Consider the following 18,456-nt stretch of genomic DNA (forward strand, 5'->3'; position numbering starts at 1 on the left):
TATGCAAAAAAGCACACATTACTTTGCTGGTTATCAAAGGAAATAGAAGTTAATATACCTAAAACACTGAAATACTTTAGGGCAGCGGTCCTCAACCTTTTTGGCACCAGGAACCGTTTTTACAAGTTTCCATGGACCTGGGAGCTGGGGAGTGGTTTCGGGATGATTCAAGTGCATTACATATACTGTGCACTTTATTTCTATTATTATTATATTGTAGTGTATAACGAAATAATTAAGACAACTCATCACAGGTAGGGGGCCCCTGCTTTATGGAGCATCTGTATAACAGACTATTATACCACCAACAAAAAATATCTGGAAAGAATTTTCAACATGGAAAAATGCCTATACTCTAATATTTTTTTAAAAATTTACATTTATTTATATGATAGTTCCCAACTACATAAAAAAATACACATAGAAGGAAAGACTAGAAGAAAATATACAAAAATGTTATAAAGGGGGTTACTTGTAGGTGATGAAATTATAGCAGAACTTTTTTCTTTTATGTGTTTGAGCCTACCAAATATTTTAGGATGTATCGCTTATATATTCAGGAAAAAATTACCAAAAAGAAAAAAATGGCATACACATGTATCTTCTCAGTCTTCCTAATCAATAGCATGAAACTACTTACACAATTCCAAACTAATCCCAAATTGTGTGCAATGTAGGATGTAGGTACAAAAACAGTTTCGTTCAGCACATAATAAAACTGGAAAAAAAAGGTCTGTGTTGTTTCTAATAGTAGCTTTTACTTACGTGGTAGTTGTGGCGTTTTACTGTCATGTGAACGGTACTCTTCATGAGGAACAGACTTGTCATCCTAAATGCAAAAAAGTTTATTATATGGTTAGTATATTACCAAAAAAAAACTATAACGTACAGAAGAGCAGATAAAAGATTTGAAGAGGTTGGAGGGTTGAGGTGATACATAGGAACTCACCATTTTCACATGCATAGGTCTATCAAATAAAAACTGTCCATTGAACATAGCTGTTGGTTCAGTCAAGGAAAGGCAGTTAAGATAGCTACAAAATTATACTTGAACACAACTAATTTTTAATAATCTTAAAGTCCAACTATCTCTAATATTTAATTAACATCTTTAATAGTTATTGGTATTAGCCACTCCTGTATACTCAAAAAAATCTTTCTTTGCTTTATACTTAAATGCACAAATAAGATATACTCTTTTCAATTCAACCACTGAAAAAAGAAACTTAACAAGGTTTCATTTAAAGCAATTGCTTTAATGTACAATGGATTACATAACTGTCAAAAGCATGTATACATATGATTAGCTGTGGTAGGAAGAGAGTAGAAAAAAACTTCATACCAGCCTTATAAAAATTGCTAATTCAAGTTTTAAGAGTGACTTTAGTACTTGGACATAGTAAAGGTTTTATGTGCTGGAGACTAAAGTCTAACATATTTCTAAGCCAGGCAACCTTAAATTCTATTACCCCCACAAAATGGTATCAAGCTTCCACTTCATAAATAAAGCTAAAATGTAAATCAGGATACAAATTGCTTGAACTGCTTCAATTGCTTGCTCAAAAGTGACAGTGCCCATTCCTCTGCTCTTGCCATCTTTGTCTTCTTTAATATCTGCCCGCTTTACAGTTCCAGCTATGCTGAACACTTCCTTTAGCTTCTTCCAACCAACTTTGAAGTCAAGCTTAACATAAAATTGTATAAAGTTACAAACCTAATAAATCCCTCTCCCCATTTATAAATACAAAATAATCTTTTCTAAACCCTCAAAACTATAAAGAACTATAATTCTTATTCAATAGTATATCAATAATTTTCAAATAAACATCTTCAGTTGTTTAAAATCAGTTAAGCTACATCTAGGTTGTTCCTTATCCTTATTATTTTTAATTTCCAAAATCATCTCTCAAGTGCTCAACCTGTTTGTAACATTTGAAACTTGCATATTTATTTTTACCAAGAGAAATTCAGATTTTAAAAAGTATTAATTTCACTGACTTCCAAAAGCTTAGAACAAATGACAAACCAACTATGATACGCACATTCACAATAATCAAGGCCACAAGAAATCCATTTACCAATATGCACCATAATACCTATTATTAAAGTAAATAATTTCAAGAACTGCTTAAATGTATATAAATTCTACAGTTCTCTGTTTAAAAATCCAAACAGTCGTACTTAAACTCTAATCTTGTAAGTATACAGACTTAAATTGGATTTGAGTAAAAATAAGCAAAATGTTCTGGAAACCTGTAAGTCATTCATCTAATTAAATTATCTAATGATCAGAACTAAGTATCTGAATGACAAAATTTTAAACTAAAGCTTAAACTTACATTAGCAACAAAAATTGTGGAACCAAGCCTACCAGCCTGCAAATTACTGATAACCTCAGGAGGAATGTTTGGATTATTGAGAATGGAAGGTGGTAAATTCATCAACCCCGATCCCACATCAGGGACATGTCCTCCTGGAAATGATCCTCCTGTTCGTTGCAATGCCCTACGAGCATTTTCTCCGTCAGGATCCTATAACACATATTGAATGTTAAATGCCACTAAATATATCAGTAAATCTACATAATTAAAATAACAACTTCAAATTCTACAGTAACTATCCCATTTGGCTCAAATTATTGACCCTCTTGAGAGTGAGCTTTTTTCTCATCCAGAGAATTGAGTCTCATAAAAACCTGTGGATAGACAAAAGATTTCAGTCTCCAGAGATGTCAGTTAAATACCTCTTTCCAACCACTAAAGTCACTTAAGAACTTGAAATTAGTTTAGTTTTGCCCTCACACTAGTGTACAAGTATATGGCACATGCACATATATGAGAGCAAAGTACTCACTGTGACCCTTTTCTTTCCAAAATGTAGAAATGGTGAATTCTTACCACTGGATGCCCAATGGAATGCCAAATTCAGACTAATTCAAAGCTTTTCAATAATGGGACACACAGTTATTATAAAACCCAGGAATACTGTGGTAGAGGGAGACCTATTATCATCTATAAATTTCATTCCTGAATAATTATCTACCTTCTAACCTCTTACCTTCCTCAGTAATGATTATGATCTGAGATGGGGGCAAAGGAGAGATAAAGCACGGCTAAGTGTCCAAATGGATAATTATATTAAACATTGTTTTTTGTTAATTTCATTAATTTTATGAGAGAAATACCCTAGGTTTAAACAAAACCAAAAAAAAGCAAGTTTAAATGTACTTCTCACTCATTCCACTAGGTGGAATGAAAAAAAAAAAAAGCCAAAAACCATATAAACAACATTGATAGACTAACATTTGCAATACCAAAGATTATGCTAAAAAGGTAACCATCAACTCTACTCTTCTGGCCTCAGTCTGTGAATACAGTACTAATGAAAAGAAAGTTGGATGACCAACAAATTCTCTAGGACAGCTGTTCTCTAGGATAAAAGGTGAATGTAAGAATAAAGTTACTCTGGCTTCCAATGTATTTCTTCACTATGAAGGAATAAAAAGGATTACAAAGTAAAGAAATAAATTCTATAAAATGTTTAAATTAATAAATAATAAATTCTTCAGGTCTGAGTACTCAAAACCTTGTACAAATACAAAAGTTAGGATAGTAGTTACCTATGGGGAAGATGTTTCTTGAACTATTAAGACATATAGGCTGTGCTTATCACATTAATAAAGCATATTGCTATTTTTTGTCTTTTATATATATGACAAACATATATACACATAATACATGCACACATATACATATATAATATATAAAATAAAATTTACATAAAACAAATGACCTACTAGATAACATGGCTCTTATTCCTCGGTTGCCTTGCTGTCAGCCTGACAGTCACTGACTGCTATTGCTTTTAGAGGGCCCATAGTACATTTATAACTACTACTAATCCCCATTTAATTAAATGAAAAATTGTAATTCTTGGATCTGTTAAGAAACATTGGAAATATACTTTCCTTAGACTTCCATCTCAATGGTAGTTCTAAGCATTCACCCCAGCCACCCAACTGTAAATCCCAGGAAAGGGACTGCCTGTGCTAATGTTAATCCAAAAAAGTTAACTGAATAAATCCCTGATCATTTATCCAGGCCAAATTTGACCATTTTCTCTCTTTAAAAAAAGTTAAAAATGGAAGCATCCTTATGCATTTGGATCATATAACTCTACTCTACGGCCTCTGAAATATTACTGAAGATCTACAGTGTGCTAAAATTAAAAGAATGAAATAACATGGCCTTGGCCTTTAACATCCAATAAACGTTTTTTCCAATTAAAAAAAAAGACACTGAGAATCTATAATACTTGTCCCTTGACAAGAAATAGGAAACATAAAATAGCAAATTATAACCCTCAAAAATAATCATTCTGAGGATTATAAGAGAAATTATTCAAGATACCAACATATTTCTGAAGAATTGGTCCTGGCTTATACATAAAAACCACAAATAAATAGCTGACACAAGCCACAACAGTCTAAACTTTTTCTACCAATTATCCACGTCCCTGTCAAAAAATTTTCAAAAATAATAACCCCCAGGGGCTCAAACAGGATTAGAAGAATTTGGAAGCTAACTGTAATAAAGGGATTTAGGATACATGTATATATGTTGTAGCAAGGCCTTTAATGTCAAGCTATCATCACTGCACACTCAAGAACAAGAGACCAAGCACTCTTAGGATTAACAACAATCATTACTATTACTGCTAACATTTTTAGGTAGTTACAATATTTTGAGCATTGTACTAAGTGCTTTATATAAGTATAATAAATAGCTAACAATTAAATGCTTTACATGTATTAACTCTTTGAGTCCTTATAACACTATTAGGTAGGTTCTATTATTATTCCCGTTTTAGTTATAAGAAAAAAGAGAGGTTAAGTGATTTGCCCTGAGTCACACAGGTTCTCTGATGCCAGAGACTGAATTCTTTACCATGTATCTCATTTAATCCTCATAAAAACCCTATTAGGTAAATACAGACATATCTCATTTTATTGTGCTTCATAATATTGTGCTTCACAGATACTGCATTTTTTACAAATTCAAGATTTGTGTCAACCCTGTGTCGAGCAAGTCTATCGGAGCCATTTTTCCAACAGCACATGCTCACTTTGTGTCTGTGTCAAATTTTGGTAATTGGTGCAAAATCTCAAACTTTTTCATTATTATTACATCTGTTATAGTGATTTGAGATCAGTGATCTTTGATGTTTTAATTGTTTTGGGGTACCACCAATCATGTCCACATAAGGCAATGAACTCAATCGATTATTATTGTATATGTTCTGACTGCTTCACTGACTGGCCATTCCCCTTGTCTCTTTCTCTCTCCTCAGGCCTCCCTGTTCCCTGAGATACAATATTGAAATTAGGCCAATTAATAAGATTACAATAACTTCTAAGTGTTCCAGTGAAAGGAAGAGTCTCGTGTCTCTCACTTTAAATCAAATACTAGAAATGATTAAAGTTTAGTAAGGAAGGCATGTTGAAAGCCAAGATAGGCAAAAGCTAGGCCTTTTATGCCAAACAGTAAATTAAGTTGTAAATGCAAAGGGAAAGTTCTTGAAGAAAATTAAAAGTAGTACTCCAGTGAACATACGCACAAGAAAGCAAAACAGCCATATTGCTGATATGGAGAAAGTTTTAGTGGTCTAGATAGATTAAATCAGCCACAACATTCCCTTAACCAAACAAACCCTAATCCAGAGCAAGGCCCTAACCCTCTTCAATTCTACAAAGGCTGAGAGAGGAAGGAAAAGCTGAATAAGAAAAATTTGAAGCTAGCAGAGGCTGGTTCACGAGGTTTAAGAAGAGAAGCTGTCTCCATAACATAAAAGTGCAAGGTGAAGCAGCAAGTGCTGATGTAGAAACTGCAGCAAGTGACCCAGAAGATGAAACAGTCTTCTACTGGGAGAAGATGCCTCTAGGACTTTCATAGCTAGAGAGTAGAAGTCAATGCCCGAATTCAAAGCTTCAAAGGACAGGCTGACTCTTTTGTCAGGGGTTAATGCAGCTGGTAACTTTAAGTTGAAGCTAATGCTCATTTAACATTCTGAAAATCCTAGGGCCCAAGAATTACACTAAATCTACTCTGCCTGTACCCTATAAATGGAACAAAGCCTGGATGACAGCACATTTGTTTACAGTATAGTTTACTGAATATTTTAAGTTCACTGCTCTGACCTACTGCTCAGGAAAAAAAAAAATTCCTTTCAAAATATTACTGCTCACTACCAATGTACCTAATCATCTCACCTAAGCTCTGATGGAGATGTACAGGGAGATGAATGTTGTTTTCATGCCCATTAACACAACATCCATTCTGATGCTATGAATCAAGGAGTAATTTTGACTTTGAGGTCTTAAGAAATATATTTTGTAAGGCTATAGCTGCCATAGATAGTGATTCCTTTGATGGGCCTGGGCAAAGTCAACTGAAAACCTTCTGGAAAGGATTCACCATTCTAGACACCATTTAAGAACATTCATGATTCATAGGAGGAAGTCAAAGTAGCAATATTAACAGGAGTTTAGAAGAGGTTGATTCCAATCCTCATAAATGATATTGATGGGTTCAAGACTTCAGTGGAGGATGTAAATGCAGAGGTGGTGGAAATAGCAAGAGAAGTAGAATTAGAAGTGGAGCTTCAAGATATGACTGAATTGCTGCAATCTCATAATAAAACTTAAACAGATGAGGAGTTGTTTCTTATGGATGAGCAAAGAAAGTTTCTGGAGATGTAATCTATTCTTGGTGAAAACACTGTGAACATTGTTAAAATGACAGCCAAAGATTTAGAATATTACATAACTTTGTTGATAAAGCAGCAGTAGGGTTGGAGAGGAGTGACTCCAATTCTGAAAGAAGTTCTACTGTGGGTAAAATGCTATCAAGCAGCATTGTATGCTATAGAGAAATATTTCTTGTAAGGAAGAGTCAATCAATGCAACAAACTTCATTGCTGTCTTATTTTAAGAAATAGCCACAGCCACTCTAACTTTCAGCAGCCATCAACATCAAAGCAAGACCCTCCACCAGCAAAAAGATTAAGACTTGGTGAAGACTAAGATGATCACTAGCATTTTCAGCAATAAAGTATTTTTTAATGGAGGTATGTACGTTGTGTTTTTAGAGGTAATGCTGTAACACATTTAAAAGACTATAGTACATGTAAACATAACTTTTATGTGCACTGAAAAACCAAAAAACTCATACAACTTGCTTTATTGTGATACTCCCTTTTATTTTGGTGGTCTGGAACCAAATCCACAGTATCTCTGAGGTATGCCTGTGTTATCAGTAGTAGTATTACAATTACTGAGGTTTAGCAAAGTTAACTAACATACCTAGTCATATAGCTAGAAACTGATGGAGCTGGGACTCAAATCACTTGTTAAATGCCAAGGCTTACTGACAGTACTGCTGTACAATCAACAATTAGCATCAGTGTTAGTAAAAAATCTTCAGGTTCCCCAGGTTAAACCATCTCTCTCTCTTAGCACAGACTTTAGCAAGGATATGTGCATAACTGGTCTGTAATCAAACCCTTAGGATAAAAATACTACAAAGCTGCCCATGAAAACGAGTGCTTTACAAGCTAATCATTCCAAGGTCAATTACACCTAACTGTACATAACATTTTTATGTATCTTCCGGTTATTTTTTTGTCAACCTATTTATATGCAACAATTCCATATAAAGAGAGCATTTCCACTTTAGGGGTTTCTGAGTTCTAGTTATAAATTTCACTAATAAAGTTATAACTTTCCTTAAATTTTTAAATGGAAGTTTCAAAGTTAATTTTATTAAAAGTGAACATCAATTTTATTCAAATCCCTAAGATATTTGCACATTATTAAGCAATCTTTAATTATCAACTATAACACAATCTAAAAATTAAAATGTCTATACCAAATAAAGTCAGCACCTAAAGTCTGTCATCTTTAAATTTCTGGGTCCTGAAATTTTTTTTAATTTTATACCTCTGTTTACAATAATTTGAAATAAATCAAAATATATAGGATAACTGCATAAGAGCAAATAGAAAATCATGTACAAGTAAAACTATCACCAATATATACAGCTTTATAAGCATCTATGCGTAAAAAAAGGTATAGTTCAGACAAATACATTACCAAAAATGAAAAGTCCAAAGAAAGCACATCCTTATAGTTAAATGTTTAAATTCCAAATATAAGAAATCTTACCTCTTTAATATTCAGGGGTCTTCCACTAAGATCATATTTGTTCATAGTTTCTAGTGCTTTCTTTACAAATTCTTCATCTTTGAATTCAACCACACTTAATGGGGGAAAAATGTATAGGAAATGTTTATGTACTAATTTTTTTCCAATCAGAAGTTTAATTTGATTTAAGATACTTAAAAAAATTCTTACCCACAACCCTATATCCAGGTAGATTTGTCAAAATATGCAAAAGAAAAAAAAGTTTTAGATCAGTAGACGAAGGTAATGGTAGATTCTAACATTTAATTCATTAAAGGTAACAATATAGTACAATAATATAGTATAATGACTTTTCCATCTTTTACACCTCCAGGACATAACAGGCAAGTGATCACAAATTTTCTGTAAATCTTCAACTCTAAGATGTAAAACGTAGCATTTAACAAGCTTGGAGCACATTTTTACTTTTAGATGACTTTCAAGTTAAAACTAATGTCACTGCACAAATTCAATCAATAGTAATCCAAGGAAACAACTGAAGGCTCCAATATACCTACCCTTACATAGTAACAAATATTTTCCAAAAATGTATTGTGTACAATATATTTTTCAACTCTATTAAAATCAAAATAGCAAATAAATATTAATTTTATTTTGAAGAAAGTTCTCTGTTAGATTAAAACTGGCTGTATATAATTTTAACAGCACCCAGCTGTAAGTATGTAAAAATTACCTATGCTAAAGAAACTAATTTGTAGAATCATTTTTTAAAATATTTCCTTATGTTTACTGTTCAAAATGCCATTTGAATGTGATGACAAAGTTTTTATTTCTCATGCACCTAACTAGTTCTTTTAATATAATTAAACATTGTAAAGAGCTTTCACTGTATTCTTCAGTATATTGCATTCTTGTTGCTAAAAATCAAAATCTACTGTCAACCAATTTCTTTTATGTCAATTTATTCATAAATGTCATTCATACCAAATGGTCAGAGCACTGCCTCTTATGTAGTCCTGCAGGCCACCAAACTAAGCTTTTCAGTAAAAGTTTCAAATATACATTCTGATTAACACCTTTAAGCTATAGGCCTCTCAAAAAAACTCTTAAGGAATATTATCAACTCAGTACTTTTAAAATATCCTTGAAGACATCAAAATACAACAGAAATCCTATATTAAAATCTTATTGGCTAAAAAGAAGCATTACCTTAGTGCATCAGAAAAGTGAATGCCCTTTATGAGCATTTACAAAACCCATCCCTTCCGGGCAGCTAGTTTGGTTTGGATAAGTGTCAGACTTGCTAGTATAAAGCCTCAAATCTTGCATAATAAAGTAAAACAAAATGAAACTTAAGTTTCCAAAAACTGGTACAAGTATTATACAAAAAGTAAACTGCTGAGGAACTTTTAAACCTCAAGCAGATTATTGCCCACAGCACTTACCCTTGATTTTCCTTCCGCATCCTTAAAGAGCTCCACGTATGTAACCTCACCAACTACATAAGACATACAAAAGGAAGATACCAAGAAACAATACATTTAAACACCAATATCTTGCTTTACTGCACACCTGTGCACAACTCTACAAAGAAGCACCTATTATTCACCAACAATCAAAACCAGACCAACATACCTCCTATCAATGGCTAGGTAAATTTAACTAATTTTCAGAAATGTACATCATCCACATTCTCTAAAAAAAGCTAACAACCATATTAACCTAATTCATGCTACAGATCATATTTTGGCCAGCATGATATAGTTGGTGAACAAATGCACATATACATACAAATGGTCCCTTAGCCTATCATATTAAAAAACATCAACATTTGCACTTTTCAAATAACTTTGGTCAGCCTACACACAACAGCTGTTTTAAGGTGACTTTCTACCTGAATGTCTTCAATCATGTTTGCCATCAGTAAACTAAATTTACAAGTCATGCTTCACAGCAAACCACACACTTTCTAAATAAAGTCAATGAATAAAACCAATCAAATAGTTGTCACCTTACAACAGATACACCAATGCAAATTTTTTAAATTTATTAGAAGAGATCAGCCTCAAAGCCAAGTACATAGTTTGCAGGACTGTTGAAACTCAATTTTTCAAGAGATAACAAAACTAACTTTTACAAGATCAAGTATTAAAATTATTTTTCCCCAAAACCAACCATATATGTAAGATGAAGGTTTTCAGATTATTCTGAAAACTGCAACAGCAGTAATGCAATTTTAATATAGAACTTCAAAGACAGCATCATGGCAGTCATGACAATGCAAACAAAATAAATTCCACACCCAGATTCCAGACTCCACCAAGATAATAACAAAACAGCTTTTGGAAAAAAAATAATCAGACCTTATTATTCATACTTTAACACGCTAAATGTATTGCTTAACTAATGCAGTAGTCCTTTAAAAATCTATAAAAACTTCAACTAGACAAAGCAATCACTTTAACAAAGTTCTTGGTGGCATGCATATGCTGGCTCGCTACTATCCCACTAAAATGGCAAAAAGAAAAATACTTCATTTATCCATACTACCTTGTAATGAAATTGTGTCAAATGAAAGAAGAGGAAAAGATTAATTCACATATCAAGAAATAAAAATCAATTTTTTGAGTCTGTGTGGCTCAGAAGAATAAAAAAGTTTAATTAGTTCCCTCCCCTTTCTATATGAAGATTATCCAGTAGTGGTTTATTTCAGAGATAGTTACCTTTTTCTCTCATTAGATCTTTAATAGCTTGCCATTTCATGTCATATGGGATATTGCTAATGAAAACTCTGTTACGATTTGGACCCTTCTTTTCTCCAGTGCCTGAATTCTTGTCTTTCGAATAAGGATGAAATCTATTTGCCTTCTTATTTCCTGTAGATTTTTCTTTTAAGTCAGACTTCTCTTCTTTCACTGATTCATCATTCTCCCTATGAATTTAAAACAAACAAAACCCTCAGTTGTGCTTCTAAGAATGTAAGTCTATATTAAGTAAATAATTCATATTTATCACTTCACAAAACTCTCCACCAAGCGAGACCTCAACAAAGTAGCTGGAGAGTCAGTCTGATAGCTTTGAAATTAACCAATGCCATTTCAAAGCAAGGGTTTGGGCATGTTACCAAACTTCTCATTTAAAAAATCCTTGTTTTTTATTGTGTTAAATAGTTGCAAGCATCCAAACAACCAATTAGTTTTTCCCATCATACTACTTAATAAATGTTATTAGAGTGGGGGAGGTGGACATAGGTGATTATGTTTCTATAGTATGTAAAACAGCCACCTATAATGAAGACTTAACTTTCTGGGCTTCATTCAAAACTCTAAAAAGCTAATTTACAAAATGATACCCTGAAAAAGTTCCCAAAACTTTCTCCTCCCCTGCTTAAAAGCATAATAAAATATGGAGCTATGTCTATACATCTGCATCTATATATGTATATACTCACATAAAACTCTCAAATTTTTTCTATTCCTAATTTTAATCAACAGAAAATTTACAAGGCATCCTAATATTTTTATGTTTAACATTTCTGTTTTAACCTATAAACTAGGATAGGGTACTTCACCAAATCATGCCATTTTTTTTATTTATTTTACCTTATTATGGGAGTATAAAAGTTTAGGTTATGTATATTGCCCATCCCCCCCCCCGCCCCCCTCCCTTGAGGCAGAGCTTCAAGCATCTCCATTCCCCAGACAGTGCTCATCACACTCATTATGTAGGTATACACCCATCCCCTCCTCCCGCACATCTGCCCAACACCCAATTGGTGTTATTCCCAAAAGTGCACTTAGGTGATGATCAGGGAAACCAATTTGCCAGTGAGTACATGAAATCACGCCATTTTTATTAGTAATATTAACTATAATGAGGGGATGGGCTGGAGGAGAGAAGCAGTACTTTAATGCAACTTACACAAAATTTTATAGATCTACTTTTTAATGAGGCCCTAAGTGGGAAAAAATTTAATTGATAAGACTGTAATCACAACACAACTACATGATGCTATACACCAATCATCCCTAATATGTAGGTGTACACTTAAAGTAAATCCTATAGATAAAAATCTGGATTTATATTTAAAAATGCAATTTACTTTTCAAAAGGAATCTTTTTTTACAAAAGTAACAATAAATTTCTTTTAAATCACTAATTGCTCTAGTGAATTTACAACTATTTTAACAATCAACTTCAATTTTAAAGCAATTTTTCACAAACACACCTAATAAAAATCTCTAGGAATGACATCCAGCAGTCTAAATTTTTTTAAGCTTCCTGTATTCTGACAACCAAATAAGTTTCATAACCCAGGCTTTAAATTATCTTTTAAGCCAAGCAATTCTGGGAATCTGTACATTGCAGTGCTACACACATACCTCTAACTATAGTCACCTGTTACACAGCACAGTAAATTTCTTAAGACACTACTCATCTGAGCAGGTAACAACACAGCCATAAATACAGTACATAAACTCTGTGAGAACAAAAACCATCTGCTTTCAGCAGCACCTAGCATGGTGACTGCATATAACATGTGCTGTATAAATAGTAAATTTTGAATGAACAGTCTATTAAGAATCCACACTGGGCCGGGCGCAGTGGCTCACGCCTGTAATCCTAGCATTCTGGGAGGCTGAGGTGGAAGGATTGCTCAAGGTCAGGAGTTCAAGACCAGGCTGAGCAAAAGCGAGACCTCGTCTCTACTAAAAATAGAAAGAAATTATCTGGACAATTAAAATATATATATACATATAAAAAATTAGCCAGGTATGGTGGCGCATGCCTGTAGTCCCAGCTACTCAGGAGGCTGAGGCAGGAGGATCGCTTGAGCCCAGGAGTTTGAGGTTGCTGTGAGCTAGGCTGACACCACAGCACTCTAGCCCAGGCAACAGAAGGAGACTCTTTCTCAAAAAAAAAAAAAGAATCCACACTCATCTGAGCACAGACATTGCCACTGTCTGCCAGAAAAGCTGTTAAAATAAAGAAAGAGACATTAAGGCCACCTTGCCAATTTGCTTTGCCACCTGTTCAGACCTTGACAGGGACATCTTCACTATCAAATATATTCCCTCATCAGAAATAGCATAGCCTAGAAGGTGTTATCTCAAGTGTTCAACTCTAAAGTACCTACCTGTCTGAAGAAAGTGGCACTTCTGAAAATGACAACAAGCAGTCAAAAGACACAGGGGCCTTTTCTCTGGTTTCTGGATACAGCAGATATAAGAACAAACCCTTCTTTTTAATCCCCCGAAGGACCTATTTACATAATAGGGTTAGGCTAAATTCAATGAATGTTTGTGAAAATAACTAAGTCTCTGTTCAGGTGAGCAGCTACCTAGATAAATTTACCCCTATCCCTGCCTATTTTCTTCCTGGATGAAACCAATTGTAAAAATTACACAAAGTTCTGATGTACTCATGACATTCTATTCTTGACCTGAGTGGGGATTACATGGATATTGTAAACATTTGCTTACAACGATCTGACAATTCCATTAAAAAGCAGTAATATACACATCTTCTTTACAATATTTACTTGAATGATAACTAGAGAGTAATTTCTTCAAGTTTTCTCCAATTAGTAGCATTTTAAAAAATACTGCTAAACTGCTTATCTACAGTGTATAAACTGAGATTATCTATGGAAGTCATATCAGTTTAGAGACTAGAACAATGATCTATTAAGAAACTAAGCCATATTTACACAATTTCTGAACTATTTCTATGTCATAAATACACTATGGAATAAAAAGTAAAAATTAGTGAAAACTCTTAAGGAAATGATGCTACATAATACAAAAATATTGGCACTATATCCAGAATTACATGTACTAATTCCCAAACTATTCCTTTAGGCAATTCCCCCCAATGTATTTAAAGCCTCTAGAATAGTCACAAAAATGTTACCTACTCTTAAGAGTGAATTACGCCTACCCAAATTATAACATAAATTTCTGAAAAAAATCAATATCCAACATCAAATGAAGAAACAGTTTAATGTGTGATTTAAAAAGTATAAGGGTATAGTATGAGATCCAAAATTAATCCCAGTGCCAGAGGAAAACTACCAGAGAGAAGTGCATAGCAATAAATGACTACATGAAGATAAAAGAAAGATCTCCAACAACCTAACTGCACACCTCAAGGAACTAGAAAAAAGAACAAATTAAACCCGAAGTTAGTAGAAGGAAAGAAATAACAAGAATTAGAGAAAAAAATAAATGAAATACACTAGAAAAATAATAGAAAAGATCAACAAAATTAAGACTTGCTTTTTGAAAAAATACACAAAATTGACAAAGATTAAGCTAGACTAAGGAAAAAAAGAATCAGAAATGAAAGAAGAGGCATTAGAACTGATAACAAAGAGATACAAAGGATCATAGATTACTTTGATTATATGTCAACAAACTGGATAATCCAGAAGAAATGAATAAATACCTAAAAACACAACTCACCAAGTCTGAATTATGAAGAAACAGAAAATCTGAACAGATCAATAATGAGAAAGGAGACTGAAACAGTAATCAAAAATCTTCCAACAAAGAAAAGCCCAGAACCTGATGGCTTCACTGGTAAATTCCACCAAACATTAAAGAACTAATACCAATCCTTCTCAAACTCTTCCAAAAAATTGAAAATGAGGGAGTGCATTCAAATCATTTTACAAGGCCAGCATTACCCTGATATTAAAGCCAGACAAGGATACTACAAGAAAATTATAAGTCAATATCCCTAATGAACACGGATGTAAAAATTCTCAACAAAATACTAGCAAACCAAATTCAACAGCACATTAAAGGGATTATACACCATGATTAAGTGGTATTTATCCCAAGGATGCAAGGATGAATTCATATACCTAAGTCAATAAATATGATATACCATATTAACAGAATGAAAGATAAAAAAATCAAATGATCATCAACAGATGCAGAATATGCATTTGACAAAATTCAACATCGTTTCATAATGAAAACTTTCAACAAATTAGGTACAGAAGAAATGTTCCTCAACATAACAAAGGTCATTTATGACAAGCCCATAGCTAACATTATACCCAACAGTGAAAAGTTGAAAGCTATAAAAGATAAGGTGCCTGCTCTCATCACTTCTATTCAACAAAGTACTGGAAGTCATACCCAGAGCAATTACACAAGAAAAAGAAATAAAAGGCTTCCAAATTGGAAAGGAAGAAATTATCTCTGTTTGCAGATGACATGGTCTTACATATAGAAAACCTTAAATACTTCACCAAAACAACTGTTAAAACTGATACACAAATTCAATAGTAATAGGGTACAAAATCAACATTCAAAAATTAGTTGTGTTTTTACACACTGACAACAAACTATCCAAAAAGAAATTAAGAACACAAGCCCATTGACAATAGCATCAAAAAGAATAAAATACCTAGGAATAAATTTAACCAAGGAAGTGAAATATCTGTGCACAGAAAACTATAAAACACTGATAAAAAGAAATTGAAGATAATAAAAAAAAGGAAAGATATCCCATGTTCATGGATCAGAAATAAATTGTCAAAATGTCCATACTACCCAAAATGACCTATGGATTTAATGCAATCCTTATCAAAATTTCAATGGAATTTTTCAAAAAAATAGAAAAAATAATCCTAAAATTGGATTTGAAACCACAAAAGGCCCCAAATAGCTAAAGCAACTTTGAACAACAACAACAACAACAACAACAAAGCAGGACTTCTTTATTTTAACTTATATTACAAATCTATAGTAATCAAAACAGTATGGTACTACTGTTTTGGTAGTTCTATGTTTTGTATTCTATGGTACTAGAATACAAACAGACACACAAACCAATGGAATGGAAAGCCCAAAAACATATCCACACATATACGGTAAACTAATCTTCGGCAAAGGTACCAAGAATATACAATTGGGAAAGAATAGTCTCTTCAATAGATGGTATTGGGAAAACTGGATATCCACATACAAAAAAAATGAAATTGGATCCTTATCTTACAACACACACAAAAATCAACCCAAAATGGATTAAAGACTTAAACATAACACCTGAAATCATACAACCCTAGAAGAAAACACAGGAGAAATGCTCCAAGACACTGGTCTTGGCAATGATTTTTTTGGATATGACACCAAAAGCATAGGCAACAAAAATAAAAATTAACAATTGAGACTACATCAAAGTAAAAAGTTTCTATACAGCAAAGAAAACAATAAACAAAATGAAAAGACAACTTAAACAATGGGAGAAAATATTTGCAAACCATATATCTGATAAGGGGTTAATATTAAAAATATATAAGGAACTCATTAGCAAAAAAACTCAATAGCAAAAAAAAAAACCTGACTAAAAAATGGGAAAAGTACCTGAATAGACATTTTTCCAAAGAAGACATATAAATGACCAATAGGTATATGAAAAAGTACTCAGCATCACTAATCATCAGGGAAATGCAACTCAAAACCACAATGAGATATCACTTCACACCTGTTAGGATGACTACTATCAAAAAGTCAAAAGGTAAGTATTGGTAAGGATGTGGAGAAAAGGGAACCCTTATACAAATACATATTGGTACAGCCATTATGGAAAACAGTATGGGGGTTCCTCAAAAAATTAAAAACAGAGCTACCGTATGATCCAGAATGCCATTTCTGGGTATACTTGCAAAGGAAATAAAATAAGTCTCAAAGAGGTATCTGTACTCCCACATTCAATGAAGCATTCACAATAGCCAAGATATGGAAACAATCTAAGTGTCTGTTTATAGGTAAGTGGATAAAGAAAATGTGGAGTATACATATAGATACACACACACATAATGGAATACTATTCAGCCTTTAAAAAGAGGGAAATCTTGCCATTCGCAATAATGTGATGAACCTGGAGGACATTATGTTCAGTAGGCCAGACTCAGAAAGAAAACAACTGCATGATCTCACTTGTATGTGGAATCTAAAAATGTCAAACTCATAGAAGCAGAGAGTAGAAGGGTCTTTAACAGTGGGGGTGGGGAGAGACGCTATTCTTCGGGTCCAAACTCTCAGTTCCAAGATATATAAGTTCTATAGATCTAATGTACAGTATAGTGACTATAATTAATAATAACGTACTTACTTTATACTTGAAATTTGCTAAAAGAGATCTGCAGTATTCTCACTATAAAAAAAAAGTAACTACATAAAGTGATGGATATGTTAATTAGCTTGATTATGGTAATCATTTCACAATGTATTCATATATCAAAACATCACATTATATACCTTAAATATATACAATTTTTATTTGTCAACTATACCTCACTGAAGATGGGGGAGGGGAATTAAGCCCAGTTCCAGTCTTTACTCCTAATATAATAAAAATTACTACTCTAAAATGCTTAATGTTCTATAAGTACTCTAATATAACCCTCAAACGCCATTTACTCCAAGGTGTTACTTAATCACACATGAATATTAAGAGTACTGGTATTTTCCCTTCTATTCACTTTTAAAAAAAGGAGAGCTAGTATACCATTTTGGCATAAAAGAAAAGACTAGATCTAGGGAAACAAATCTTTAATTTCCTACCTAAAGATGTGAACATGCCAACTAAATTCTCTGTATATGGGTTTCATAATCATAAAAGTTCACTTATGCATTTCTTCAACAACTACTTACTGGGCCTTTTTAAATGGCTTTGAGATGAATAAGACACAGTAGTCTCCCAGCCTCAACAACTACGGATTAACCTCATCAAAAGTTATTTCAATACTGATGACAAACAGTACTCTATTCACTTCTAAGCAATACACATTTTAGGGCGATATTTGGTCATTTTTATCATCCACAGTGAATTCTTATCATCAAAAACATATGGTAATCAATTCAAAGTTTATGTGTTGGGGTTGTTAACTACTCCTACTAGTTCACAGAGTCAAAAAGGTTTAGGTCCCTAGTTATTCAGTGTGAGTGACTTATGCTGGACCATCGTATGTTATATGTTCTTATGGCATAGACAGTAAAAGAAAATCCCTGAGAGTAAACTAGCCTCTACTCAACTTCTGGGAAAAGAGCAACGGAGAAAGATGAATTACAAGCAATTTGGAAAGAATCTGTATTTACTAGTAATATTTCCTAATTTCTTCACCTTATATTTTTCTCTTCCTAAAATGAGAAAGGATTCTTTCCACACCTCTCTACTCCATCTTTTCCTTTCTTGCTAAACCATGATGAGACTTTTAATGGGATTGGACTTTTAGATCT

The 18,456-nt window shown here is 33.1% G+C and overlaps 1 protein-coding gene across 6 annotated transcripts in view; it reads right to left on the reverse strand.

Moving 5' to 3' along the window:
• MYEF2 (myelin expression factor 2) overlaps window positions 1-18,456 on the reverse strand; it is a 38,311-nt gene that overhangs the window by 18,098 nt on the left and 1,757 nt on the right. For 4 of the 6 annotated variants that reach the window (XM_045528469.1, XM_045528484.1, XM_045528476.1 and 1 more), the window contains exons 2-9: window positions 10,924-11,132; window positions 9,646-9,698; window positions 8,411-8,418; window positions 8,222-8,315; window positions 2,340-2,531; window positions 1,531-1,684; window positions 950-999; window positions 766-829 (exon numbers count right to left, since the gene is read on the reverse strand). In XM_045528469.1, the coding sequence (XP_045384425.1) occupies window positions 766-829; window positions 950-999; window positions 1,531-1,684; window positions 2,340-2,531; window positions 8,222-8,315; window positions 8,411-8,418; window positions 9,646-9,698; window positions 10,924-11,132 (824 nt within the window). The remainder of the gene's footprint in view (window positions 1-765; window positions 830-949; window positions 1,000-1,530; window positions 1,685-2,339; window positions 2,532-8,221; window positions 8,316-8,410; window positions 8,419-9,645; window positions 9,699-10,923; window positions 11,133-18,456) is intronic. The other 2 variants (XM_045528494.1, XM_045528503.1) reach the window with 2 other exon arrangements.

The sequence above is a fragment of the Lemur catta genome, chromosome 1 (genome assembly GCF_020740605.2).
Source record: "Lemur catta isolate mLemCat1 chromosome 1, mLemCat1.pri, whole genome shotgun sequence".
Taxonomy (NCBI): domain Eukaryota; kingdom Metazoa; phylum Chordata; class Mammalia; order Primates; family Lemuridae; genus Lemur; species Lemur catta.